The sequence below is a fragment of the Hyaloscypha bicolor genome (assembly GCF_002865645.1).
Source record: "Hyaloscypha bicolor E unplaced genomic scaffold K444scaffold_10, whole genome shotgun sequence".
Classification (NCBI taxonomy): Eukaryota; Fungi; Ascomycota; class Leotiomycetes; order Helotiales; family Hyaloscyphaceae; genus Hyaloscypha; species Hyaloscypha bicolor.
Genome location: NW_020194512.1, coordinates 952,404 through 979,887, shown reverse-complemented (window position 1 = coordinate 979,887; position 27,484 = coordinate 952,404). Strand labels below are relative to the sequence as shown.

Here is a 27,484-nt window from a genome sequence, read left to right as displayed (position 1 = left end):
CACAATTCGTCCCTGGCATGGACCACACATCGCATACAGTAGAATCCCAGTGTTTCCAGAGCCCAGAGAGTTTATATTTGCACCATGCTCTAACAAGAGGTCGATAGCTTTGCTCTTCCCAAACCAAGCTGCTATCAGCAATGGAGATGCACCATGGAACTCGAAATGTTCTTCGTCTTGCATGCAGAATGGTATCTTCTCATTCACATCCATGCCCTTCTCCAGGAGATCGGCAATCACTTTCAACGAGGCTTTTGCCGCCGCCTGGTGAAGTGGAGGAAGTTCGTCGATTCCAAATTTGCGATGTGTCTCTTCGGCAGAACTGTCTGGGGCAGATAAAGGCTTCGGGACCAGGATCTCGCGATGATAATGTATGTTCCGGAATAGAAAATGCTCTTCTCTGTCCTTTTTTGACTTTTTGTCACGTTGGAGGGTGTCTTTTGCAGTTTTGCGGTTCTTTTGTTGGATGGAATTTGCCTCTCCCATGACATCCTCCGAAACGGCATCCGAAATCGCGTCAGGTTTTGCATCCGGAATTTCCTCGACCACTCTTTCTCTATCGAACATAGCAAAGCTAAGCTGGCACATGGCGCTTCCGAGAGTCAGCAATGAAACGAAAGTTTCTAGGTTGAATTGACTGTAAGAGTTGCTGCCATTACTCTGCGCACAACATAGTTCCAGACAATGTCAATGTAGAAGAAGTACATTCATCAAGGCTCACAATTCAAAAGTTCCCCGAAATGTTGTACTTTCAAAATCTCAGCCTTGAACCAGAGATTTCGGAATGTATGAACTTTTGGGGGATATTTTGATACAGGAAGGTGTACGCGAATCTTCAAGGGGTGCTCTTACCAATGTCTTCGTTCACCGGGACGTGCCTTTCCTATTGCCGGCCGATCACACCGTGGACATCGATGAACGTTCCAGGAAGGCAAAGCTGGGAAGACCATATTAAGCGATAAATGCTTTCCTGGGTGATAAATCATGTCCCAATTGGCCTCCTCAATCAAAATACCATCGGTGTCTTCATCCGTAATAGTGTACTCCTTTCTCCGCACCTTTGCTCTTCCAGGGACGTCTCGGTCATGGAACATCCAGAGAACCATATTATGAAGAGCCTATTTGAGACTTATTAGTCTGTGACGGCTTGGAATTTGCGTCCATCACTCACTGTGCGAGAACTAAGCAGCATTATTGGAAGTGGGACAGTCCGACCGATGGCGTCGTTAAGGATGACAATGTCCAACTGACTCGAAGCCCCTTCCCATATGTTTCCAATGCCCCCTAGACGCTGAGACTTGCTAATCTGGACTCCAGAAAACATTGTCGTCACTTCGGCTCGGAGGTCAGTCATATTAGAAAGAATTGAATCTACCTTCGACTCGGTAGATGTCACCATCTTTGTATTTGCCGTAAGATACAATTGGCAAAGTGCCGCAGCGTACATTTGTAATGAGCTCAGGTGTCCTCTCAGGTTCCTCTCCAGGTTCGCCACATCTGCTTTTCGTGAATGCCACGTGATCTTGCGCATGTGACGAGCAAGAGCTATAGCCTTACTTCTGTCGTCAACGAACGCAGCCGTATAAGAACTGAGAGAACCAACAAACGCCTCCAGGATGTTTCTGCACCTTTGGTGCTCGTCGAGGAGCGCTTGGCGGATTGTTCCGGCCTGTATCTGTACTTCAGCCTCAACATGAGGCTCTTCGCACTGCTGGTATACAAGCTGGCAGATCTTGAACGCGTTCTCGAGGGATTTGAGAGTTGCAAATAAAGCTTTGAAATCTGCTTCCGAGCCAGTTGAATTATTCAGAGCATCTGAAATGTCCTTGATGAGGGAGAGGCAGGCGACGAAGTCGCCTACCGAGAAGCTGAACGACATCTCAAGCCAAGGTCAAGCCTCAGCTAATTGTTTAGGATCTAGAAAGAGATCATATCGGGTTTCGAGGTACGTCTTCGAATGAACCAGGTATGGAGAGATTGTCGTGCTTTGCGGGAGATCCGCAGAGCATCATATATGGATCCTCGATGTGTTGTCTGCCCACATTGTGGCAGTGCTGTCAGCCTGACGAGAATCCAGCGCCAAAGTGAGACCTGATTGGGAGCTTGGCATAGTGGTTGCAAAGGACAGCCACGGAAAGCCATAAGTTACGAGGCGCTATTCACGAATCAGCCCCCGCCATTCAGGGTATTTCCATTGGGCTGCTCACATTCAGCATAGGCTTGGCAATGATACCTGAGGTATCAATACCAGTATCAATACCCCCTAGTATCACTTAGTATTGGTAGGATCGATCCGTATTGATCCGGTATTGATCCTAAACGAGAAATCTGCTAAGTACTTCCGTACCTTACGAAGTCAAGAGCACCCCCTCCCCCCCTCCCCCCCCTGGTTCTGCCAGCGCTAAAAGTGGTAATTTGTGGGGCTAAGGCCAACATCCTATAGTATTGATTGGCCCAAACGTCTCACCGCCTTGCAGCGGGTGCTCTTGACTTCTTGGAACCCCCTTTCGAATTTATACTTCACAAGAGGGGTTGGACACCTTGCGAGGGGTAAGGAACACCAAAAAAGTCAACTTTTTTAAAGTCCTTAAAAAATTATAAAAGTATTTAAAATTATTAAAGTGATATTCCTAATTATAAGCCTATACTTGCTTTTTCAATTAAAGGTAATAAGTATAATAAGAACCGTAGTTAAAGGGGTTAGATAGGGGGGTCCGCAACTCTCGCTTAGAATCGATTCCAGAATCGATAGGATTGATACCTTACGGTTCTGGTATCAATACGGATCAATACCCGAAATTAGGTATCATTGCCAAGCCTGATTAAGCAGCAGGCTACTCATGAATGGCGGGTCCTAATTCATGAGTGGTCCCTATTCATGATTTGCCTGGAACACATCAAATGATGTCATATCTGCCCAGTGTTTGTGCGCAATTAAGGCGATGGAATCGCTATTAAAGTGAGGAAATTAGTGAGTACTTCAGAACCCAGAAATAGCAACTCTTAACGCTTGGTCCACATCCGCTTTCTTGTTTCCAGGTCCAGGCCCGATACACACTGCGCTCATGGCAAGCGTCTCGATCAACCGTGTGATGTTTATTGTCGTCGAGACGATGGTTGAGGCAGCTTCGCCAGCTGCATATATCTCGCTCGCAGGCACATAACCACCCAGCCCTGGCGCCGCCCTCGGATTTTCAATATCAAAACCCTCCCATAGAGCCCAATCTGGATTACTAGTATTCAACCCTTCCACAGTAGGAGCGGCAAAACTTTCCATAGCCGGATAATCCGCCATCGAAGACTGTGCAAACGCCGGGACCTGCGAATGCAGATTTTGGAACGGACTCCAAATGTCCTCAGGCGCACAAACCTCCACGACGCCCTCACTCCTCCCAAGCCAGACCCCTTTCTGCTCCAAATACTCCTGCACGTCAATCGGCTCCAGCCACTCACCCTCAAACCCCCTCACATCTGTAACGACCCAGGTCCTTGTCCTCCCGTACACCAACCTGGCCAGATCGTCACTGACGCTCCTCTCTACTATTTGCCTTGTCTCCCCATTAAAACCCTCATCAAAAAATCTTGCACCTTCGACCGCACGGTACATCTCGGGAAGCCTCAACACAGTCGGGGGCGCCGGACCACAGGAAGTTATAGATGGGAGACGCATTAGGGTCTCCTCGGTGAGTTTTCGGATCAAAGGAATGGATTCCTTGTTAAGGTGGATGAAAAGACCGCGCTGTAGATCCGGGTGCTGGGAGGAGAGGAGCTGAAGACCGCGTTCGACGGAGGAGAGGCGGAGGCGTTGTGCGAAGGAGAGGTTCGTATGCGTGGATGTCCAGGGGAAGAGGGGGCCTAAGAGTTGGCGGGGGATAGTGGTGGGGTATTGTTGGGGAGGTGGAGTTGTATGGTGAAAGGTTGCGGGGACGGTTGAGGTCGAAGATGTGGGTGTCCAGTTGAAGGCAGTAAATTGCGGGATTGGGGACGCTGTGGGGTGAGTTTCCGTTGACACTATAGTATGTGTGGGGGTTATATCAAGCTTTTGACTTCCGCGCAGGGTTTGCTCCCGATTCGATGAAATCGGAGTGCTTTCGGCGGCTAGTACGGCAAAATGGGAGTCTGTGGAAGACGTGAAGTTAAGCGCTTGACTCCCGCTTGCGGCTGGCTCTAGAATCGTTGAAGGAGGTGTGTACGTGTATGTTTCTTCTTCTAGACCGCATGTCACAGCAATTCCTGCCATATCTACGCGGTCTCCTTTGCTGATCTTTCCTCCTCCTTCGGAGCGCGCCGCTTGAGAATATCCCGCAATCTCAATCGCAGTTCTACTGAGTGCCAGCGCAATTTTAGGCGGGAGATCATCCCCTTGCATTGTAAGGTCCTGAAATTTTGTGAAGGACCTCACGGTTTTCTCAAGTGCGAGCTCAAGCCTATCGGCTCTCTCTATTACAGCTGTGTGCTTTGCATCTTTCCTGTTACGATAGGATCTTTGAGAGAGCCTAATTCGCTCTTTCCGCAGCTACGATAGTCAGTTTCTTGCATGAGAACCGAGTTGAACACCCACAGAGGCTTCGTCTCTTTCCTCAATTGGAGGATCTGGCAGCATCGGCCGCCCAGGTCGCGCCCGCTTCGAGCTAATTGAGCTTTGAAGGGCATCCGAAGCATCAGGTCCTTGGCGACGGTTAGACGGCATCTTGGAGTTTGTCGTATGAATGAAGCCTTCAATCTTTCGGGTATATTACGGGGATGCGACTGCTAGTGTGGGCAGATATTCTCCCCGTTGCTGATGAATCCGACGACAAATTGGCGACAAACTCTTGCATACGGGGGAAACCCTCCTCTTATTGCGGTGAGATTTGAGAGGGTCAGTGGGCCGAGCTTGCTTAGAAATACAGGTCGCTTACGAGAGTTGAAAAGCCCTCGCTTATTTGGCACCAATGAGATGTAAGGTTAGATAGGCATAACCCCGACCCTCTGCGTCGGGGCGGAGGTATATGCTGCCATGGATTTAAGGATATTCTTGGATTTGGTATAGTACCTATTCGCACAGTCCTGGAAGAGAGTCAGATGTCTTTTCATCTGTGTCTGCCGATTTCCAATCATGCTCTAGTGCTGAAACACAGGGTCGCCGATATTCGTTAGATGGGGAGCACCGTGATTTTTCGTCCGACTCTTCTTCTGCCAGGAATAGACAAAAATTATATAAGGTCAAGTGAATCTCCTTCTTCCTTGGAACATCACATCTGTCATAGTTCCAATCTCTCAAGCATTCAAAAGATGACACACATAACCTCACCAAAAGTTGCTCTCGCAGCAGGGACTCACACATGGGAACCAACCCCAGAAAGTGAAGCATTCCAAGATGAAATCCTTCAGATCATTCGTGCTCATGGAATCACCAAACTTGACACCGCCCGATCATATGTAAGATTGTTCCAAGTGTATACACTGCCGCAATACTTACGCGCATGCTCTAGGGAATGGGTGCATCAGAAACTACTCTTGGAAATAAAAACCTCGCAGCAGAGTTTGCTGTAACTACCAAATCGCCAACCGCATCTCGCGGAGCAGGGAAGCGAGAGAACATTTTCGCAGCGGCGAAAGAAAGCTGGGATGCTCTGAAAACAGAGAAGGTACGTAGTTTCAAGCATTCCTCTGCCAGGAAACTAATGAATTTCACACCTAGGTTCCATTCTACCTCCTCCATGGCCCCGATGAGACGGTTTCCGTCGAAGAAACCTACTCTGCAATCCAAACTCTCTATGAAGAAGGACGCTTCGAAAAGGTTACAATCCCCGAACTTTCGTCTCATGACTCTTCCCTTGCCTGACATGCCTAAATAGTTCGGCCTCTCAAACTTCACCCGAGAACAAGTCCTCGAATACTACAACCACGCCAAAGTCCACAATCTGATCCTCCCAACCATCTACCAAGCATCCTACAGTCCTGCCGTCCGCCTTAACGAAACCCTTCTCTTTCCGACGCTTCGAGAACTCGGAATATCAATCCAAGCTTACTCACCCATGGCCGGCGGTTTCCTCTCCCGCACTGCCTCTGAACTCACTTCCCCCGCTAAGGGAGGGAAATGGGATCCCGAGATGCCAGTCGGGAAGTTCTACCGTACTCTGTTCTTCAAGCCTTCATATCTTGCGTTTTTGAAAGAATGGGAGAAATTAGTTAATGAGAGTGGGGTTAGTAGAGTTGGTCTGGCGTACAGGTGGGTGAGGTATCATTCTGTGTTGAAGGGGGAATTAGGCGATGAGATGATTATTGGTGCGAGTAGTGCAAGGCAGTTTGAGGAGGCTTTGATTGAGATTGAGAAGGGACCGTTGGAGGGGTGGGTGGTGGACCGTATTGAGGCGTTTTGGGAGGGTGTTAAGGCTGATGCAGAGGTGGATCATTTGAGGGCTTTCAGAGCGGTTTTTCTTGGGTATTGAAATGAGAGTCTAAGTCACTCGTTTAATTTCAATTCAAATCCTCAATTTCTTCACAATTCCCGGCACATACTCAATTTTGGTGGCGGGACCGGCAAGCACGATTCCTTAGAAAGGACGTTCGACTATGACAACGACGCGGATGAGAACCACAAAATAGAAATGATGGATCCGGCCACTTCCCAAAGAAACATGCCAACGTGTTCAACGAGGGGAATTGCTATAAAACGATCCTCTGAAATGTATCCCATTCATTCTCGAAATATATATCGACATCCATCTCAACTTCATACCTCCAAAATGGCTGGAATACCTTCAGTTGAAGCCATGGCAGCGGCAGTTTTCTCATACACCTAGAACCTTCTCGTAAAAAAATCTAAGCAGGAATGTCACTGCATTGATTGTGAAGTTGACAATATCCAAACTGCACCGGAGTTCAAGGTCCAGTCCACGCCCGCACCTGTACCACAGCCCGAACATGTCTCGGAGAAGCAGGAGAGCGTAAGATTTGAGTTCCATCTCTTATGATTCCCCAAGTTTGAGGCTTATTTATTCCCAGTCCCATGATGAGAGTCACATCAGCAACTGTCTAGTTGCCAACCCCCCTTGCACATCCCTCGTTCACATACGTACAGGTCAAAGAGCTAATAGAACTCCCCTTCAACCCAACCAATCGAACTCGGGTCCCGACTCCTTGAATAAAGGTATTGCAAACTTGGCCATAACAGTTGACAACTTCCCTCGGGAATATATCTATGCTGCTCAAGATCATTTATTATGGTATAACTATTTGAGTACATTAGACCGCTGTTGCAAAATTTAAAGCGTTTTGTACTTACCACCAATATCTGCAACCGGATCCTCCGGAAAATCGATACCGGTTACGACCGTAGGAGAGCACTAAGTCGCGGATATTTTTGAATGTCAAACCCCCAGCCATACGATAATCCCAATGTTGCAGAGCACTATTCGTAGTGGTCTTGGTTCCGGGTTTTGTTGATTTACCTTCCACAATTGTAGAATCTGAATGATAGTGATTGAAATGTGGAAGGAGCTGGGACACCAAAAATCAAAGCTTTGCCCAAATTCTGTACGAAGGCGACGGGCGAAAAAAACCGGCCACCTGCCAAATCGCGAGGAACACCAAAATCGCTACCTGTGGAAAATCACACTAAGGTTCAATACAACGTCTAAACTCTTTACTTTTTAATTTGTGTAATAGAGAAGAAGCAGATCTATCTTTTACAATAATTTTGCTGGAATTAAATTCAAGTTACAATTACGACAAATTTTTTATCGCAAGGCTAAGATTGCGCAAATTCTCGCTTAAGCGATTTGGACGGTTTTTTTTCGCCCGTCGCCTTCGTAGGGAAGAAGGAAGCCATTAAATACTTCAATTCAAATGATATGGCCCCGATACCCAAACCGGCATTGACTTGAGTTGTCTTGTATAATACCAAATTCTAAGCGCTCAATAATGGCGCTGCATCTCAACGCCTTTGATGATACCCTATCGATTGCGACCTAGTCAGGATCTTCCCCAGGTTAGCGCCAGGGCCTCACGGGCGCCGCCTTTGGGGTTGGTATGGGCCGGCTCCGCCTGAAAACCAGCGCGAGGTCGTTATATTGTGACCGTACATGCTCTGAAACCGCTTGTCGACCTTGGGTTGACAACGGGACCAACAGGCAGACTTACTAGAATTCATGCCTGGGCGCAGGCAGAGTTATAAGCAGAACAGAGAAGCAGCCAGGTGGTCTTCAAACCGCGAAACATTATTGGAACACAATTCCACCTGAAAATACTTTAGCTCAGAGACAGTGCAACGGTGTCCAGTTGAAATCTAGAACAAGACTGTAACTTGGCCTAGCGTACATGAAATTAGCGATTGTTCACTGCAATCTGGAGTCAGGAACTGCCATAGCCGCGAGTCCTTTTCCAGATCACTTACTGCTTTAGACACCCAACCCAGTTCATGAGCCCTCCTTTCCTCAAATTTGTTATTATTTTATTTTTCGAGGAAGGCGTAGAATTACCATGCCTTCTGTGATTACTAAGAAGAATGACGACGACTTCAAACTGCCTCAATGTGCCTTCACCCCTCTTCCTTCACAATAGTGGGCCGCCCACCAATGGCTAGATTATGACACTAAGCCCCCTTAACAACGAAGACCTGTGTGACTCGGAAATCGTCCAACACTGCGCAGACCCGCATCGTCAACTCGTCGGCGCATCAAAAAATGTAGTTAGATTGTCGGATGACACGGTCGTGAAGTTCGGCTGGGACGTGACAGCCGAAGAAGCCAGCAACAAAAGACGAGCTTTCGAGCTCCTCGATCGAAAAATCGTTCGCGTCCCGCAGGTGTACCGCTATTTCAGCCAAAGCAATGGGCAGGGTTGGCCTAAATCGGGGTATATCGTCATGGAATACATCCGTGGGAAGGTCCTGGGGGAAGACGAAACCTCGAGTAACGAGCAAGTTAAGCGGATTGCTCAAATACTGCACTATTTCTCGACTCTACAGGGCGACCACCCTGGCCCTCTGGAAGGGGGCATATCACTTGGGCTTCTCTGGGAGGAAAACGGAAAGCCGGTGTTTAAGAATATGCAGCAGATGGAGAAATGGTTGAATTTCAGACTACCGGACGTCGAGTCTAAGTTAGGTATTATGAGCTATCCATTGGTACTATGTCATTTGGACCTTGCGCCTCGGAATTTCGTCTGGTTGGCCGATGGATCGGCCTCTTTGCTCGACTGGTCTTCAGCTGGTAGGTTGACAAGAAATTCTTTATTTGTTTTATACACCTTATTTCTTCTCCCGAGGCAGATCAATAGGCTGACTAGTCTCTTTGCACAGGCTTCTACCCACGCTTCTTCGAAGTCTGCATGCTGAAAATTATGGAGTGTGCTCATGGCAATTACGAGCTTGACTTAATAGAAAGAATAGAGAAGCTCACGGAAGATGAAGAGAACCAAATGCAGCTTTTACAGCGGTCGTTCTACAATGGCATCAAGTATTCATTTGTAAGTCTCTCTGTAACAGCTACAGATCTGCTGGGGCTAACATTCGTCAAGCCAAAGATCCATGAGACTTTGGAATGAACTCAACGATTAGAGAGGGGCAAAATGGAATGCTCTTGATAGACGCGGGGCCACAATATGTCAGAAAATGACGAGACTTGAGAGTCGAATAGGGTCCCAGAGCACTGGTGTGAAGAAGCTGCCTCTGAACAATGTACATTTGGGGGATCCTGTTTAGGCTTCCTAGAAGCCGGCTTGGTCCCCTTAAACATAATCTTGTAGACTTGATAATTTCGCGAGGCGGAAGCAAATAATAAGCAAATTATGATTAGTCACTGGAAGGGAGAGCAGGAACGTGACTAAGTAACTCGAGTAAAATGTGAGGCGAGGGAGCAGAGTGGCAATGGTGACTAACGGCGCTGGAAGGAAGGGAGGTAAAAATTCGGCTGAGATTACTATCATAATTGAGCCACCCATGATAGACCAACGTCAGCCCAATTTTTGACTGATTCAAGGAGCTAAAGGTACACCGATTATAGCGCCAAGTGAAGACACAGACTGAAGAAGTCCATTAAGTTGTGGCGAGATAGCAGGCTTTCGTTTAGAGTCTTTCGTGTGTGTCATGGGTAAAGTCTACAGAGGTTTAGTTTCTCGGAAACTATGGTAGACCAGGTAGTGAGTAGCTGGTACATTTCTTCCGTGGATCGGAGAATTGTAATGCGTTAATAATTATTGAATCAAATCCGTAGGTCATCTATCAGCCTGAGTCCTACGCACTTCACGCAACCGGAAACTGAAGGGGGGTCATTGTCTGGGCATAGGGGGTTTGCATAGCCCGATGCTGCCAAAGCCTAGAGAAAACTCAGTCTTCGGTCCTGCGGGTGAAAACGATGAGAACGTAGTTTACGATAGGTCCGAAATCGGTATCCGGGAAATCTGCAAACCTTCTGCGCCGTTGAATAGCTTGCAGCTAAAAGCCAACCTGACGTGGTAGAACTTTGCTGAGGTTTTAGTAGTTCCCTACTATCAAACTATGCATATGCTCGTTTATTTCTTATTTAGCTGATCACTACGATCGCTTAAACTATCCCTACAATAGTTCAGAATATTATCTCCTTATGCTCTGCATATGCACGGGCTAGGAAGGTTCGGATTAGCCCCGAGCTTGCGAGGGGGCTTGGTTTAGGGGTTAGGGTTCGTGTTAGCCCCGGGGGTTAGAGGGCGGCGACCCCCCCCCCCGCATTGGGATATGTTAGAGCGTAAAAGCCCTACAGGTTAGGGTTAGCATATGCTGAGTATATGCTGAAGGCAACAGCGACGGTAAAGCAAGGTGTGTCTAACTTACTTATATGCTTCCTAGTAATAAAGGTCGAGCATATGCTAGGAGCATGCCTGGCGGGCCGTTGGGAGGAGGCCGGGGATAGATGAGGGCAATAAAGGAGAGGAGTGGTGTTCCTTTAGTAAAATAAGTATTTATTATATCTTAGGTTGAGCATATACAAGAAGCTAATCCCTACTATAGAAAATGCATGGGTATTTGCGCTAATTATTAATAGGGGAAGCTTAAGCGATAGTAAGGCTCAGCTTCGGGCTCAACTTTGCTCTTTTGTGAAACGCTCGGTTCCTTTTAAGAGAAACCAGCAAGGCTCACGGTAACCGTAACCGTTCCTTTCGCATTTAATGTCAAATATTCTGGCTTAGTTTTGGAGTGTTTGCAAGGTCGTGACAATCATCGATGACCACTTCTAGATCATGTATATGTTTTAATTCTATAGTTGACAGTTGAAGTTGAAAAGAGTAAAATCTTCTCGTCATGCCTAGCAGCTAGACATCGTGAGATTTAGAGGGGTACGACTGAACAAGCCCCCACCAAATTTGGTGCTTGAGGATTCTCGGAGCGGAAACGGGGAGGTTTCGAGAGTCTATTTTTGTGTTCCCGTTGCCAAAAAAAAACGGGCATGACTTATCTCCGCCGAGCGGACGACATTTTGGATCCTATCTCTTTCCTCGCCCTTGCCCAATATTGCTGAAATGTTGAGGTTACCATTGGTTCGTTGGGTAATTAGTCATAAGCATAATGCAGGTAGTATTGCTGTTCCGCTTGCGGAGAAAATACTTCCTGTATAACAGGCTGATGTAAAATCACCGAGAAACCCGTAAGTGATCCGTGAAGGCAACATTCTTGCTCGCTTAAGATAGGGGATAACTTGCTCGTCCAATATATGAAGGCAGCGAAGAAGGCACAGCACAGAGAAATTCATCTGATTTAATCATACGCCAATCAAAACTGATTTCTCGGGAATGATCGCCATGTTTTCGAGTTTTACTTAAATGAACGGAGTTGAAATCAACCAACAGCATATATTCGAAACCACTACGGAGAGTAGGGATCTTGCTCAGAGCGAGGCTCGAGGGGGGGGGATAATTGAGTGCAGTGAAGCTGAGCACGACCTCGTGGTGTGAATCAATTCTACCAAATTCTTGCCCCGGAAGACTTTAGCCTAAAAATCAGCCATCAATATAGATATCGAAGAAAGCTTTTCCTGTCCCGTTGTTCATGGGAAATAGTCTATGGAGCATGGCAATGTAGATCTCAAGTTGATTGACGTCAAAGATTCAGTTGCTTGAGAGCTAGATCTCCCGAAGATGGTTTAAGACGGAAGCTTCGATGCCAAGTCAAGTTGATGCTTAAGCATCTTACATCTCTGTCACTCCAGATGCACGATACTCATGACTTCCAGCGAATGAGATACCCTTTTCCATCTTCATTTGATCTTCCTCATTGCTTGGCCCCGGTACCAGTGTCCGTTGCACAAGGTTCCCTTAAGCACCGAGATTTCCGCGGAACACTTCAAAACATTCGCATAATTACATCCTTTAATGTTGTGGAGGTACACACGAACAATTTCTTTGCATCAGTCTTTGATTTGGCACTGGGAAAACAAATTTGAGGTCGAATGGAGTGGCGAAGAAGTGTTCTGAGTGAAGTCGTATCAGCGAGAACTTTTCCTAACACAATATCCATGCGTCCTTCAGAACAATGCCTCTATTCTGAAGGATGCGTCTTGGCCAACAAGGAGCATGGACGAAAATTTGATTAGAGATTCCTGTGCAGAACGGATAGAGATGACGTGCAGTGTTGGATATGATATCGCTCGATACCTTGCTATTTGAGTTCTCGACGTCGTTGACCTGAACTGCTATTGATCGCAGAGCAAACGCCTTTGAGCACTATACATAATTCAAGTGCACCTTGATATGTGCAGTCGTCATTGATATTGGTGTCAACCCTGGAGTTGGAGTGAAGTGTTGAAGTTGAGGTGAAGACGCAAAGAGAGGCTTGGTGACGTTGGCGGCTTTCCCTGACGTGGCGTAGCCGCACACAGCAAATGATTGCCCGGAGCACGGAATCGATGGACACAACACAGAAGCGGGGCGCGACAGCTGGAGGTATATAGAATTAATATAGAGATGCGACTGACCTGCTCCGAGAGCATCCGCCGTGTAATTGGGCCGCTCTGCGCTTGGTGAAGGGTGTTTGCTTACTGCTGCCCAGTCCCGCTATTGACCAGCTTTCCCGAGCGCCCTATTCTCGTAATCCTCATTTACAGCTCCACCTCCATCTACAGCAAGCACGATCCCCGTGAATCCATCCTCAATGACACTGCCGTGCGAAAACAATGTCGATATACTTGATTGAAGCATCTCCCCCTCTCGTTGCACCAAAGGGAGGCTCCACTTCATCAAGGGGATACGAATTGCCAAGGAACGGAGCCAACTTCGCAGATCCTACCTCCTTTCACCAGCGGTAGCACCGCACCGACCAGTGCGATAAGGTGGTGATACCTTCATCACTCAGTCGAATGCCACACGCTGTAGAGATGCCATCCTTCATGGCTGAGGACACAGGACCCATGCTCTCGTCGAGTCGCCCACTCTTCGAGCTCCCAAGCCACCTCCGCCAATCCTACGAGAAAGGCAATGGGAACGCCAGAACTTCCTCGCACACGTCTATAAAAGACAATCTGGCGGACGGATCCGATGGTTTTATAGACGGAGAAGGTGCTGGCAGACAGCAGGTCAATGGCGATATGGTCCAGGATGCAAGCCTCAATTCGCTGCCAAATGGACGGGGTAGTGTGGGTAGCTGGGACCACAAGTCATCGCGGAATGGCAGCGCGCTGTCTCTGAATGGGGCGGTGAATGGAGTAGTTGACAATGAAAGGGGGAGTCCTATACAGCAGGGCGGTGGGCAGAATGGGCTGCCTCGAACTTCAAATGGAGATAGGAGTTCAGTCGCGTCAACAAACGGATATGTTCAGAACGAAACCATCGAAACAAAGCCATCAACAAATGGCGACAGTGAACCTTCGAAAAAGGTCACAATCCCCCCGCCCATATCTACGAACCCACAAAGTACTGGCCCGTTGACATACAACTCGTCCCTTCTCCCTGCGACTCCGTTGCCAGCCGAATCACCGTCTCGCGCAGCAACCGCCTCCCCCCATCGATTCTCATCACCTCCTTCATATCCTGCCCCACCTGTACCATCACCGTCCTCCACCTCTGCACAACACCCTGGAGTCACACAATTGAAGCATAGGCATACACTACAAGTGCCAAAAGTTGGCCCAACTCGGAATTCCCGGGATGACCAGGATGCTGTGTTCAGCACAGGAAGATTTTCACCAACAACTTTGGCAGTAGGCGTAAGGCGAGGCTCCTTGAGCCTCAATCGACGAAATACACAATCAATACATTCGAACATGCCCCACGAAGAGATACCGCCAGATGAAGATGCCATGCGCTGGGCTGAAGCTGTACGACAAAAACGGGCCAGCAAAAGGAAAAGAAAGGACGAGGAAGACGACGAGAGAGTCGTGGTTGGGACAAGAGTTGACCAGAATCATGTTAATTGGGTGACAGCATACAACATGTTGACTGGCATTCGATTTACCGTATCGAGGACAAATGCGAAGTTGGACAGACCCCTGACCGATGCAGACTTCGAGGCTCGGCATAAATTCTCTTTTGATATGTAAGGGCAAATTAGACCCGAGGAAGACTTGAGCTGACTTGGAATAGTACTGGAAACGAATTGACCCCTTCTGCGAAATATGACTTTAAGTTCAAGGATTACGCACCCTGGGTATTTCGACACCTGAGGGCGAAGTTCAAGCTTGACCCGGCAGACTACCTAATGTCTTTGACGTCCAAATACATACTTTCGGAGTTGGGGTCACCAGGGAAAAGTGGCAGCTTCTTCTACTTCTCTCGAGACTATAAATATATCATCAAGACGATCCACCACGCCGAGCACAAATTCCTCCGAAAAATCCTAAAGGAGTACTACGCACACGTCGAAGAAAACCCCAACACTCTCCTATCACAGTTTTACGGTCTGCATCGGGTCAAGATGCCTTACGGTAGGAAGATACACTTCGTGGTCATGAACAACTTGTTTCCTCCCCACCGAGACATCCATCAAACATTCGACTTGAAAGGCTCCACAATCGGCCGAGATTTCAAGGAGGAGGACCTCGAGAAGAACCCTCGGGCGACGCTGAAGGACCTCAATTGGTTACGACGAGGTTTACACTTGGAGTTTGGAAATGAAAAGAGGCGAATATTCTTTGAACAGATGGAGAAGGATGTGCATCTGCTTCAAAGGCTAAAAATTATGGATTACAGCATGCTTGTTGGGGTACACGATCTTCAGAAAGGGAACCAAGAGAATTTGCGCGACAAGACGCTGAGGGTCTTCCAACCAGGGGGAGACAACCCGACGGAAGATATTGAGAGAGGTCCCGATGGAAGAGCACTGCTGATGAGGACGCCAAGCAAACTGGAGAATGCTAGGAAAGCCAGGGAACTACGACAGATCATTAAGCAAGAGAAACCGATCCCGATGGGCCAAAGCAGTTCGAGGATGCCCGACCACCTTGAGGAAAATACTGCAAAGCGAGACTTTACTTTCTACAGCGATGATGGAGGATTCAGGGCCACGCATAAGGATAACAGTCCGGGGGATCAGATCTTCTTTCTCTCTATCATAGACTGCCTTACTCACTATGGTACACTCAAGAAGCTTGAGCATTTTTTCAGTACGTAGTGTGATTTTATTTTCTCACAGATACTAATATCTCACAGAGGGCATCCACTACGACAAGAGATTGATCTCACCCATATCGCCAGATCCATATGGCGAACGTTTCATCCAGTTCATCGAAGGCATCACCAAAAGTCCCGAGGAAGCGGCACGGGAAGCACAAAACGCTGAACCGTCTGCAGTTGCCCATGCCAACTCAATTCCAGTCTCCAATCGCAACACCACATCCATCGAGTCAGCAAGGGGGCACTCAATGGGCCTACAAATGAAAGCCTCCGGAACCTCGAATTCAACAGTCCAAAGGAACGAGAACGACGCTTTAAAGTCCGAAAAGAGGGGCGAACACGAATCCGATCGTCCTGACCCAAGATTGATCAGCACGATCCGTAGTCCCAGCGCAGAACGATCAGGTGGCCTACAAGGACAAACGCTTCCAGTGGTTGAGGAGATGGGTGAGGCGAGCAGCACTGGCGGACGCAGCGGCGCGAGCAGAGAACGTGATGAAAACGACGAAAACAGAAATGGTGACAGGAGGCCGTTAACACCGGCAAAAGATAACAATGACGATCGGCCAGTAACGCCAGCTAAGGACTACAGTCCCAATGTTCATGGATCGATGCGGCGACCGATCAGCAGGAGCAGTCTGGACAAGGAGCTACCACCTCTACCCAAGGTAGCAAGTCCAGCGCCGATGAACGATGACGAATCGGTCTTCGCATGATCGAAGGGGCTTTTCGAAAACGAGCAGTACACGACGCGGCGAAGGTAAACATAGAAGGCATTGTGGGAAGGAAGCATCATGATACCATTCTCATACAGCGATTCGATTCGGTTGCATTCAGACGTCACATCAGCGGTCCTTCCCTTGGTTTCTTTTCTTCTTGTCCATTGCAATACAACGCATGAATCCTCCCTATGAGGGGGCTTCCACACGAATCTCCTTTGTCTGCTTTCCCTATGTTTTGTTTCCTCTTTTGGTTTGGTCAAGAGAGATTTGTAGATATTTTAGATGGAACGGTTGGGTTGGGCTTGACTGACCAAGAGAGACATGATGTTGTGTCGGGAGGGAAGAGATAGGTATTTTGGATGATGGATGAGCGGGCGAGGGTTGAGAGAAGAGGGCGGATGATCATGAGGATGAGAGGAACTGTATTCTAGAATTTCGAGCCGTGAGGCATGTTATCATCCAAAAATGAAAATGGAATGAATGATCAATTGAAGCCCTGGAACTGGACTCTCTTTCCTCTTGCTTCTCTCGTACTCTGCTCTGCTATGATATTCTGCCTCGCGAGTGCCCAAATTTGGTGTGCAAGGGTGAACCGGAATCGCCTCACTTCGCAACGAAAAGTGAATACAATACCACGACGTCACCACACCACAATAGGAAGCAAATTCCCTCATCATATTATTGGAGCGACAATAGCACACCAGCTACCCCTTCAATACTTCCTGCTTTCCTTCCACAAAAGAACTTCTTCCTTCCTACACATACAACTTCATACGAATGACAACACGACCACGCACGACAACACAATTACGAGCTAAATGGCGCCGCCGCACACGATGAAGGGAAGGGACGAGGTCCGTCTGAAGTATAACATCGCACCTTCCTCGACCACGAGCCTTGCTCCGGGGTTGGAAGGACTGCACCTCAGCTCCAATGTCCCGACTCCATCTACCACCGGCTCTCGGGGTAATGGCAGCTCGGTCCTCGCCGAAGCAACAAAGAATACCACTGTTCCGGCTACACCAAAGCACAATCGCTCCTCGGCAAGAGTCTTCACTGAAAGGTCCCCAGAGCTCCTCGCAGAACTGAAGACATGGTCTCCCAAGTGGTCACGTTTCCCAAGCCCTAACGAGACGGCGCTTCTCATCTGCTTCAGCTGCAAGCGCCGCAAAGGCCAGAAGACCGCCGCCAGAATCATCGACGAGACCCTTTTCAATATCAAAGTCACCGCCGAGAAGCTCGCTGAGCCTAGCGAGGGTTTCACGGACAACGATCGGGAGCTTGTTTTGCGCCTGATTGTTGGGAACAAGGAGTTTGTGGAGGCTTATGATAACTATGTTTGTAAACTGATGATGGAGGTGGAGGGTAGCCGGGTCTGGAGCAAGGAGGTTAGGGAGATTGAGGGGCTGTGTAAGGCGTGGGAGAAGGCATATCCAAGTGGGCAGTGGACTCTTTGCATTGAGAGATTGGGAGAGCTGGATGAGCGTGTTGTGGTTGATTGGGAGGCAGTTCGGAACAGGATATGGAAGTTTCATGACGAAAAGAGAAAGAAGAAGGAGAAGAAGGGTGAACAGAAGAGTGGTGGAGATGAGAGTGATAGTGGTTGCTCGAGTGAGTCCGAGTCATCTGTTGATGAGAGCAATGGTGCGAAGATGGTTGCTGGCCGGAAGAAGTGTGGTGCAAAGTGTCTTGCAGAGGAGCTAAAGAGTATCGAGTCGAATGAGTCTGATGGATCTGTTGGGGAAACCGATGATATGAGAAGTGACGTCGGCAACGAGAGCATGGAGTATATCTCACCTTCCAAGATCGACTCCAAGGAAGAGCGATTTGAAGTCACTGAGGAACTGATTGCTTCGTTGGAGAATTATGCTCTCGAAATTACGAGATTAGAGGCGGAGGAGGCCGCTAACACCCCTCCTCCATGTAAGTTGCCTGTTCGTCCCCAGGTAACTCAACTACTAACTTTCCCAGCTTTTTCGGAGACAACTGTCCCGTCCAAGATGATCGAGCTCAACTTCTCGCCTTCAATACCCGCTGCAAAGTCTCTGCGACCAAAGACCTCAGGCTCATCTTCTCCAACCGCTAGGAAGTCTCGTGGTCCCGTCTCGCCGATTAAGGGTACACCAACACCTGCTCAATCTATCCCAGTTGCAGCCATTCCGTCAACCGCATTCAACTACACTTTCAGATCAGCAATCACTGCAGCAAAGCCTCCGCCACCTTCGTTCCCGGCTCAAGCTACTCCAACGCTCCTTGCCCAACCGGTCGCAACTTCGCCATCCAAGGCGTTTGACTTCGATTTCATCCCATTTGACTCCACGGCAATGCCCTCTCGTTCTTTACCCCCTTGCGAGGAGTGCCCAACATCCGTTCAAGTTACGTCCGCGGTTCGAGGCTCTACAACAATGCCTTCTCATCCACCACCCCCCGAAGGAGGCGTCTCTACACTTGTGGGTACATCGGTTTATCAGTTGAGCACACCCCAACCAGCCTGCAACGGTGAAAATAAGGGCGGCAACGCAGAGCCTACCACCGCAACAATCCGTCTACCGCCATTCTTTGGCTCAAGGCCCCGGCCATCAACCTCTACACCACCTGTTACACCCTCTATCCCATCCTTCAACTTCGGCGAATATCCAAAGGAAACACTCCGCAACATTAAAGCCCCAACCGCCCCAACAGTCTCAACCCTTGCCCAACTCACAAAGACAGTTGCAACTCTCCATACGTCCATCACCAATCTGCACGCCGCAGTCTATGGTCTCGACACAACCAAGGAACCTCCTCGATCAGTAATGGATGCAGGTCTGCTCATGATGAACAACTTCATCGGCGAATGGGTAACCGACATCCGCATCCAGACCAAGACTCTCGACACCAAGGTCAACGAGATCGGCACAATTATTCAAGGTCTCAGCCAAGAAGTTGCTTCCGCCAAAACCGCGAACTCGAACTTGGCCACTCAACTGAACTTTTTCGACCTTTATGCTGCCGGGGCCGAAAAGGAAAATACTAAGGCTTCGAGCGAGATGAAGGAAATGATGGGAAAGATGATGGGTCAGATGAAAGAGACGCGCGAGCATGAGCAAAAGAATTTCACTGCCCTTGCACTCCAGAACCAGAGATTGATGCATGAGTTGGCTACTTTCAAGGAGTCGAAGAGCGTTGTTGAGGAAGAGGTTCGCCTTCTGCGAAGCGAGCACGAGACGTTTAAGAAGTTGGTTGAGCGGGTGTCGCGCAAGGTGGAGATGGCGGTTGATTATCAGAGGGGCTTGGAAGAAGCTAAGGACGACGAGGAAGAAGATTGGTTGATGTGGGTTCTATGGCCTCAGGGAGGATGGAAGGATGAGGGGATGAAGAAGCGTGGTGTGGAGAAGGAGCTTGAGCGTGGCGTGCTTGCTGATAAGCCGGGGTTCCGTGTTCCTCAGCACGAGTTGGGTAGAGGCAAGCCTGGCGGTGGTTGGTGCACTGTTATGTAGGTGGCCGAGGCATATGCGTGTGGGATCATTGAAGTGGGACCGATTTGGAGAGGGGCAACTACAATAAATAATGATTTCCTTTCTATGGGATGGGAATGGAACCGAGGCATCTTTGGATGGCGGAGTTCTTGAAAAGATAGATAGATACACAATAAATGCAGAAAGATTCCACTCACTTTCCTCCTGGATCCCATTCCCAAATCCTTTTGCAAATCGAAGTTGAATTCTCTATGCCGGACCCGTGCACGACGTTTGAAATGCCTTGCTCAAAATGTCCTAAACCTTCGCGTTTCCTTGAACGTTTCCTTGTAGATTATTAGATGAGTTCACATTCGACCTCGAAGGTGGGTTATTGGGAGGAGAGATGGAGGCTAAAAGTTGGATTCTGGCAGCGAAATTGCACGTCTCTATTTCTTCTTCGGGCCAATCGCCTGTCTCTGGAACACTAGATCTGAACGCTCGATCTTACGGAACATTGAAGTCTAGTTTCGAGTAGCAAGTTCATCTCGTCTTACATTGCAGGGATGGTAGTGGAGGAAGTAGCACGGAGTCTTTATCAGCAAAGGCAAGTAAACAGCAACAGTGGCATTTGAACCCCGTCTATTCTTCGATCTTGACTTCATACCCGGTGGCAGGGGTCTCCACGCCTTGCAGTCGTCAAATCCTTCCAAGAGTTTTGATCCACTTGATATCCACACGAAACCATCGTATCTCAGAATCAAGTAAATAACTGTCGAGTTCGGGGAAATCCTTCGAGGAACCGAGACACTGGTGATGGCTTCTCGAGCAAACTATTGCGGAAAGCTTCGACTTCTTCAGGGTCTCGTGACGTCGGCAGCTATTTATGTATCCCTTCATTTAGTTGTCCCATCTTTCCATCCTACAAGAAATTCGAATCCGTCGTCGCCTTCGCCTCGAATTCGCGGTTCTCTTGATATCTTCAACCACCCACTCAATCTCGTACGCGGGCTGCCTTGCTGTCATTTTCATCGCTTTTTCAATGGCGGAGATGTGAGACATGTTGCGTATCCGCGGTGGGGAACATACTGATTGGCTGAAGACTCATTCTGTGTGCGGGTTATGGTGGAAGGGGAGTTGAGGACTGGAGAAGCGCGATATCGGCGCAACCACGCACGAGAGATTTCTTACCTCTAGCCAACGAACGCTTTTTGACCGAGCAATCCTAAAGCAGGAGAAAACTGCTAACCAGACTGGGGAGTTGCAGACTATCATGAGCTTATCGAAAGGAATCAGGAAGTGATGTGTTACCTTCGCGATAAAACCAAGCACAAGACCAAGAATTAGATACGAAGAGATGTGATGTGGTGCAGAAGAAAGAGGGCGATTTGCATATCTTTATGCTACCGTTTGCTGCACAGGAATGGAACATCCCTTAATCTTGAGCACTTCTGTGATGAATCTAATCGTGGACTCGTGCCGAGACACTTGTTCGATCTATCCAATATTGGGTCGCTCTGATCCTCGAGCGTGCTCCGAAATTCCGCACTCCACAGGCCTCTGTCCAGCTCAATCTTGGAATTCCCCGTCTAATTCGCTGGGAACCGCCAGAGAAATAATCTGGCACGGTCATCAATCTCCATTGGATATGGCCTGGTCCTCCGCCCTCTCAGGCTTGCCATCCTATCCTAAACAAAACCTAGAGTTCCATATTGCCTTACTCTTTGACTCCAGGGTATCTCTCCACATCGTGAACACAGCTTTCCTGCACATTGATCCACACGTTCCCTTCACGTTGAAGTGTGGTAAAAGTTGCCAATGATGTCGAACTACCTACATCGAAGAACACTATCAGGTTTACCCTCCGTTAAATATCTCCCTGTGAGCACCCAATCTGCATTAGTTCTTGGGATGCCATCCTCAAATCGTAAAAATGGAACGGATAGATTCGGGGCTGTCCCCTGGTGGACTCACCAGGGAACAACCAAGGCCCGGCACTCATTTTCAATATCCAAGGTCAAGTTGGACATTTCAAGAACTTCTTCTCTGCATTTGAACATGGATTACTATACATCCAAAGTGTACTACTTTCTCTAAATGTTTCGAAAATTATAATATATAACTCCCTCCCGACGCATAAACTCCGAATCAATGACCGGCTTTGGCCTCGAAAATTAAACACAGCTGCCAATTTTCCTAGCCGCTGCAAGTATGTTTCTTTGTTGCTTTCCCAAAACCATCATGTGACATCCCTGATGGAAGGCGATTTGCAAAAGTGAGCCCATCGAGAATTTTGGTGAATCTCGCTTAAAAAAGGGGCAGCTTGTTGACATTCACCACCACACTTCCGTGACTAAATTCCGAGTCTAAGCACCCCCTCCCCAAACTAGCCTTATGATTTCAGCTTAGCGAGAGCAGACTGCAAGAACCTTCCGGAGCTAAAATCACACATAAATGTCGCTCTTTCTTCCACCGAGCACCGGGTCTACTTCACACCACAACCACTGACGCACCGACCACATCGCAACAACATCAAACCGGTATTCCGGAGCTAAAGACAACATGTCCTTCCTTATCCATCCTTCGTCAATTCGAACGAAGGAGGATATGGCCGAGACTGAAATCCGCAATGATTACGTCAAGAAGAACATTGCACACACCGTGAAGAAGGCCGTCTACAACTTCTTCGGAGAGCCTGTTCCGAACGAACAGGTCGACCGCGAAGCTTACAAAGCCGAGATATCTGAGGAGAGACTTCGTACCCAGAGGGAACGTGTTGAGAAGGAGTCCGCCAAGTAAGTTATCCTCGTGTTTCATTGCTCTTCTACATTCAACGACGTCCAGTGGGCTGACCTGCATCTTTCCAGGGCTGCCCACGCACAGGCAAAGCAAGCCAAGAAGGAGAAAGCCAAGGCTGAGAAGAAGTCCATCAAGTAAGTTATCCTCGGGTTTAATCTATCTACTACATTCAAACGAACTCTCATCGGCTGACTGGCATGCTTCCAGGGCGGCTCGCGCACAAGCAAAGCAGGCAAAGAAGGAGAAGGCCAAAACCGAGAAGCAAAAGGCAAAGATCGAGAAGGAGACGACCAAAGCTGAGGAGAAGGCGACGAAGGAGGGAGTGAATGGAAATCTCAAGGCCGAGAACGGCGTCGAACTCGCTGCACCATTGTAGGTTCTTTCTTTTCCTTTTTCGCTTCGCCTTTTCATTCTCCCGATCCACGGATTTTTTTTTCGCTCTGCATACATTGCACAATCATTACATCATTGAAGTCAAAGCATCACAGCTAACAATGTTTTCCCGCAGAGCTGCTAAGCAGGCCAAGAAGAAGGATGAAAATGAGTAAGTCTCTCTCTGCTCCTCTGTTCGATCTTTCCAGTCTTCTCCTAACTAACAGAAAAACAGAGCCGCCAAGACCGCCCCGACTGTCGAGCCGAAGACACCTTACCAATTGACGACTGTCTCTGATGTTTTGGAAAACCAAAAGGGGGAGTTTGCCAGAATTCGCTCCAATGGTATCCCTCTCATCCATGCAACCGCATCGGGCGCTCAACGTGGTCAACCTGCTCAACGTGGCCAACCTGCTCAACGCGGTCAACCTATCCAGCACGGTCAACCTATCCAGCACGGTCAACCTATCCAGCACGGTCAACCTGTCCAGCACGGCCAACCTTTCAAGCGCTTCCAAGTTGTTGACCATCATCACCAGCCTGAATCTGCTGATCGTCTCCACCCGGCCGAGCGTTCTCAAGCTGGCAATCGACTTCAAGCAGACCCAGTTGAGACCCGCCCCAAGAGCTACCACGGCGACGTCATCAGCGGCACTCACCCTTATGTCTACGTCGATTGCGATGGACCCGATCGTGTGGACTCTCGCTTTGCCCCACGCCAGCCAATCCACAGACGCTCCATGCCACTCGACCCCGAGGCTATTCAGTATATGATCAACGGACCCAGCCGAATTCCAAACGCCGAACAACTTCAGGAGTCTCCCTTCCTTCCAACTCAGCCTGATAACCCCCTAACCTCGCCTGATCACCGGGGAGGTTTTCTGCAAATCCTGGATCATACCTTGACGCCGGTTGAGCGGGATGCATGGGAGTACAAGGATATCAGACGACGAAGCCTCGCGAGAGGTGAAGTTCCTCCTCAAGCTCCAGCTGGCTTCCACGAGGTAGAGGGTTTTATCCTTCAACTCGAGAAGGATTTTAGGAAGGAATGCTCACTAGTTTAACAGGTTGACCTGTCAGAGCTCGAGGAAAGGCTCGACATGTTCACCGATTTCTACCGCGAGGTATGTCTTCCCTCCCTCCTTTCCCTTTCTTTTCCTTACCATTTCAAGGCTGACGAGTGAAACAGTATGTCCAACGTATGGGAGGACGGGAAGTTTTCGTGTTGACTCGTCTTGCTCCTACCAGCGAGTTGTCCCGAGGTGTAGCAGCTGGCTCAGATGTACCAAAGCAGAAGGTGCCAGACTGCAGAATGTAATTATTTTCCTCGCGTGACGTTATTCTCCTCTTGTTTTCCTTTTCTTTCCATCCAATGTATCTAGGCATTGTTGTGCGGCTGGCCTTAATTGGTCGGCTCGATACTTGGCGGTTTTCGTCCGTTTTTCCCCAGCATAATAAAAGCATTCCTTGAATTTTTCGTCGCAACTTAAAATAAAATCTCGTAATCCTTAACGCGACGAAAAGCTCACATAGTCTAGTTTATTTTGAATCCTATGTTTATAAGTCCATGTTATCGTCCGCTTTCGACTGGGGATAATGCTTTCCTAGTCCTTTCGACTTCTTGAACATGCAACCTAAATGTCTCACAATACGGAACAATCACCTCCTTTATTCTCAAATTTTGTGTGTCTTCCTCCCTCAAGACTGCTACATGTAACTACTTTCCTTGCATGAATGGCGTTACAGTTCTCTTGTTTTCTCCTTTCCTTTTCACCCAATGTATCTAGGCACTGTCTTGTGGTTGGTCTTAATTGATCTGGTCGGCACTTGGCGTTTCTCTTCTGTTGTTTCAGCATAAAGATATGCGACGAAAGAGAGTGGGACAAGGTTTGCATCGGATCGGGGTCCGGTCGAGCTTCCGACGAAACCGGTAGATCAATTCCACAGCGTTCCTTAAAATCTGCTTCTTGAATTGAGATGAAACTTTGTAATTCTTGATGCGACGAAAAGCTGTGAATCTCTAAAACCAGTTTCAGCATAAGGATATGGGACGAAAGGGTGGGACAAGGTTTGCATCGGATCAGGGTCCGGTCGAGCTTCCGACGAAACCGGTAGATCAATTCCACAGCGCTCCTTAAAGTCTACTTCTTGAATTGAGATGAAACTGATGCGACAGAAAGCTCTGAATCCCTGGTTTTATTCAGTCCTATGCTCTTCAGTCCAGATAATCGCCCACCTTCGACTGGGGACAATGAAAATCAGTCTAGAAATCAAATTGATCTTGAATTCGGGAGTGAAGAAATTCATCAAAGGAACCACATATTCTGTCCTGATACCCTTCATTTCCTGTTTAGAACATCCTTTCGACTTCTTGAGCATTCAATCCAAGTGTTCCACGGGATATGGAAGAATTAACTATACGATCCTGACTCGAAATTCAATTCAAGCTCGCAACTGGAACGTCGTATCGTATGTATTTCCTTTGGTGGGGGGGATGTTATAGCTGTTGGAAATTGCGCGTAGAATACCCCAAGAGCTGTTGGACATTACCCCACTTAGTTGAGGGATCAATACCTCGAACATTTGTGACACCTTGTCCTAAGATACCGGACTGGGCATACTTCTTGCAGGTGTTCTCGCGAGTGGGATGTTCCAGCAGCCGTTGAACATTACTTAGTAGAATGTCCCAAGCGCTGTTGGACACTGTAGGATGGGTTGATACTCAAAGAAGTCGAGTCTTACCCTCCGTCCGGCTCTATCTCAGATGCCCCTGAACTCCATATCCGCACCATATACTGAGTGAAGCTAAAGTGCAATAAGACACGCCCCTCTAACCTAAAGTTGCTCACTTCTCTTGGAGCAAAGCCTGTTTTGAGAGCATACAAAAGAAGGCAAAGAGAATATGGACATTGAAAAGAAATGGTTTCTTGATCTTGAATTCATGAGTAGATCAAGACATTGAGGAAATCGTTTTGATTCTTGTTCTCATAAGTAAAGCAACGCATTAAGCAAGTATTTCGTCTTCCTAGCACCGTTTCCATCTCAGACGCCCATGAACTCCATGCCAGCCATATGCTCCGTCCCCAAATGCAATAAAATACACTTCATCCTCAGACAATCAAGCAGTGCCTCTCGGCTTGGCCTTAGCCTTCTGCTTCTCTTTTTTCTCCTCCTTAGCCTTCTTCTTCTTCTGCTCGTTCTTCTCCTCATTCTTGCGCTTCAGATTCTTGATCTCCTCTTCCGTCTTGGGAACAGGCTTGAAGAATCCCTCCAATCTGGCCTGTTGAGAGGATTTCAAGTTCTTCTGCAATCTAGCAGCACCGCTTCGAACCCTGTCCTCGCTGAATCCCTTCTCCGTGACAAGAAACTGGACAAGTCCATCAACGTCGGGAGCTTCCCATTTGAAATCACAGTCTGCATGATCGGCGGGACGGACGTCGGGGTTGAAGAAGAGTTCGCGAGCGTCGACGTAAGGCCAATCTTCTGGGATTTGGAACTTAGTTTTTCCTGCTTCGACGGCTTCGACGAACTTCTCGAGAGTGCCGTATTCGCGGATTAGCTTTAGGGCGGTGTGGGGGCCGACTTTAGGGACAGGGTCGAGGTAGTCACAGCCTAAGAGGATGCAGAGGTCGACGAACTAAAATATTAGCTTGGAAGAGGGAAAGGAGAGGGGACCTACCTGCTTGCGGTCCATGTTCAGGCCGGACAGGACCTTCTCGGTGAAGATTTCTTGGATGGGCTCCTTGCGTTGCTCGCTGAATGTAAGATGGCGAAGCAATACGGGAGAGTCGAAGCACAAGGTATCCATATCCTCACTGGCCGCTGCATAAACCTTTCCAGCTTTAGCCAAAACCGCACATTGCGCCTCAGCTTCCGTCGGAGCAATGATAAACGGGACGCCCATAAGCTTCAACAATCGTTGACACTCTGCATTATGCTCCCTCGTAACCCTGACTGTTCGTCGCGAGAATTTCTCAACGTCCTCAGCAGTACCAGTCTCCTTCGCCTCCTCCAATCCTTCTGTAGCTGTGGCCTTGCGTTGGAATCGCTTGGCAAGTTCGCCGGATTTCAGTTTTGGGGGGGCGCCGTCGAAGACGTAGACGGGCTTGATGCCATTGTCGACGATGCGGAGGGTGCGATAGAACATGCCCATCAGATGGGAGGTTGTTTCGCCGTCTTCGTTTGTGAGCATTTCTCCACCGGATCGGACGGCAATGAGGAAGCTGTAGATGCTCATAGAGCTGGAGGTTATCAGTATGCCGTAGGGAAGAGTCGGGCTTCTTTTTCTTACGCATCCTGGATATCAGAGTCAGTTGATGGTGGTGCTTTGGATGCGCCGGTGAACTTACAATGGCTACCTTTCTGCCGAACTGATTCTTGATTTCTCCCTCCTTGTAAGCATCGGGACATTCATCCTTGATGATTTGGAAGAGCTGCTTGATACCCATCTTGGCGGTGGTTGTCGCTCTGTCTTGTTGTGGATTTTGATGAAGCGGGATGGAAGTTCAAATGAGAGTGACGCGATCAAGCGCGCTTGCTTCGCGAGACCACGTTGAGTGCAACCGTGGAGGCGAAACCCACGCTTCACTC

General features: G+C 48.4%; 8 protein-coding genes across 8 annotated transcripts; 5 read left to right on the top strand and 3 right to left on the bottom strand.

Annotated features, from left to right (window-relative positions):
• Positions 1-2: 2 nt before the first annotated feature.
• Positions 3-2,119, bottom strand: K444DRAFT_3982 (uncharacterized protein). The gene is made up of 4 exons (XM_024872497.1): positions 1,604-2,119; positions 1,172-1,552; positions 853-1,118; positions 3-579 (listed from the first exon to the last, which is right to left on the bottom strand). Exons 1-4 carry the CDS (start codon positions 1,877-1,879, stop codon positions 243-245), a joined length of 1,260 nt encoding a protein of 419 aa, XP_024743905.1. The 5' UTR covers positions 1,880-2,119; the 3' UTR covers positions 3-242.
• Positions 2,120-2,930: 811 nt separating this feature from the next.
• On the bottom strand, positions 2,931-4,609 carry K444DRAFT_605964 (uncharacterized protein). Its single transcript, XM_024878904.1, has 2 exons — positions 4,562-4,609; positions 2,931-4,516 (listed from the first exon to the last, which is right to left on the bottom strand). The coding sequence occupies exons 1-2, from the start codon at positions 4,601-4,603 to the stop codon at positions 2,981-2,983; spliced, it is 1,578 nt and encodes a 525-aa protein (XP_024743904.1). The 5' UTR covers positions 4,604-4,609; the 3' UTR covers positions 2,931-2,980.
• Positions 4,610-5,274: 665 nt separating this feature from the next.
• Positions 5,275-6,434, top strand: K444DRAFT_649152 (Aldo/keto reductase; the record flags this gene model as incomplete). Its single annotated transcript, XM_024885548.1, has 4 exons — positions 5,275-5,421; positions 5,475-5,630; positions 5,684-5,782; positions 5,841-6,434. 4 exons carry the CDS (start codon positions 5,275-5,277, stop codon positions 6,432-6,434), a joined length of 996 nt encoding a protein of 331 aa, XP_024743903.1.
• A 2,138-nt stretch (positions 6,435-8,572) lies between these two features.
• Positions 8,573-9,531, top strand: K444DRAFT_623245 (uncharacterized protein; the record flags this gene model as incomplete). Its single annotated transcript, XM_024882257.1, has 2 exons — positions 8,573-9,197; positions 9,287-9,531. The coding sequence occupies 2 exons, from the start codon at positions 8,573-8,575 to the stop codon at positions 9,529-9,531; spliced, it is 870 nt and encodes a 289-aa protein (XP_024743902.1).
• A 4,010-nt stretch (positions 9,532-13,541) lies between these two features.
• Positions 13,542-16,280, top strand: K444DRAFT_515076 (SAICAR synthase-like protein; the record flags this gene model as incomplete). The annotated part of the gene is made up of 3 exons (XM_024873567.1): positions 13,542-14,488; positions 14,536-15,554; positions 15,601-16,280. The coding sequence occupies 3 exons, from the start codon at positions 13,542-13,544 to the stop codon at positions 16,278-16,280; spliced, it is 2,646 nt and encodes an 881-aa protein (XP_024743901.1).
• Positions 16,281-16,973: 693 nt separating this feature from the next.
• K444DRAFT_658175 (uncharacterized protein) lies at positions 16,974-19,937 on the top strand. The gene is made up of 2 exons (XM_024886233.1): positions 16,974-18,209; positions 18,258-19,937. Exons 1-2 carry the CDS (start codon positions 17,105-17,107, stop codon positions 19,763-19,765), a joined length of 2,613 nt encoding a protein of 870 aa, XP_024743900.1. The 5' UTR covers positions 16,974-17,104; the 3' UTR covers positions 19,766-19,937.
• Positions 19,938-22,285: 2,348 nt separating this feature from the next.
• On the top strand, positions 22,286-24,212 carry K444DRAFT_623242 (uncharacterized protein; the record flags this gene model as incomplete). The annotated part of the gene is made up of 7 exons (XM_024882256.1): positions 22,286-22,518; positions 22,591-22,656; positions 22,730-22,894; positions 23,031-23,066; positions 23,130-23,898; positions 23,962-24,018; positions 24,084-24,212. The coding sequence occupies 7 exons, from the start codon at positions 22,286-22,288 to the stop codon at positions 24,210-24,212; spliced, it is 1,455 nt and encodes a 484-aa protein (XP_024743899.1).
• A 1,602-nt stretch (positions 24,213-25,814) lies between these two features.
• Positions 25,815-27,415, bottom strand: K444DRAFT_605959 (flap endonuclease-like protein 1). The gene is made up of 4 exons (XM_024878903.1): positions 27,244-27,415; positions 27,186-27,190; positions 26,574-27,135; positions 25,815-26,531 (listed from the first exon to the last, which is right to left on the bottom strand). The coding sequence occupies exons 1-4, from the start codon at positions 27,340-27,342 to the stop codon at positions 26,013-26,015; spliced, it is 1,185 nt and encodes a 394-aa protein (XP_024743898.1). The 5' UTR covers positions 27,343-27,415; the 3' UTR covers positions 25,815-26,012.
• Positions 27,416-27,484: the final 69 nt, after the last annotated feature.

Coding starts and splice junctions, on each gene's coding strand:
- K444DRAFT_3982 (XM_024872497.1), bottom strand. CDS start 1,879: ATGTCGTTCAGCTTCTCGGTAGGCGACTTCGTCGCCTGCCTCTCCCTC. Junction 1,553..1,603: donor GAAACATCCTGGAGGCGTTT/GTTGGTTCTCTC, acceptor GACAGAAGTAAG/GCTATAGCTCTTGCTCGTCA. Junction 1,119..1,171: donor TGCTGCTTAGTTCTCGCACA/GTGAGTGATGGA, acceptor AGTCTCAAATAG/GCTCTTCATAATATGGTTCT.
- K444DRAFT_605964 (XM_024878904.1), bottom strand. CDS start 4,603: ATGCTGCCAGATCCTCCAATTGAGGAAAGAGACGAAGCCTCT. Junction 4,517..4,561: donor AGGAAAGAGACGAAGCCTCT/GTGGGTGTTCAA, acceptor TGACTATCGTAG/CTGCGGAAAGAGCGAATTAG.
- K444DRAFT_658175 (XM_024886233.1), top strand. CDS start 17,105: ATGGCGCCGCCGCACACGATGAAGGGAAGGGACGAGGTCCGTCTGAAG. Junction 18,210..18,257: donor CGCTAACACCCCTCCTCCAT/GTAAGTTGCCTG, acceptor TAACTTTCCCAG/CTTTTTCGGAGACAACTGTC.
- K444DRAFT_605959 (XM_024878903.1), bottom strand. CDS start 27,342: ATGGGTATCAAGCAGCTCTTCCAAATCATCAAGGATGAATGTCCCGAT. Junction 26,532..26,573: donor TGAACATGGACCGCAAGCAG/GTAGGTCCCCTC, acceptor CTAATATTTTAG/TTCGTCGACCTCTGCATCCT.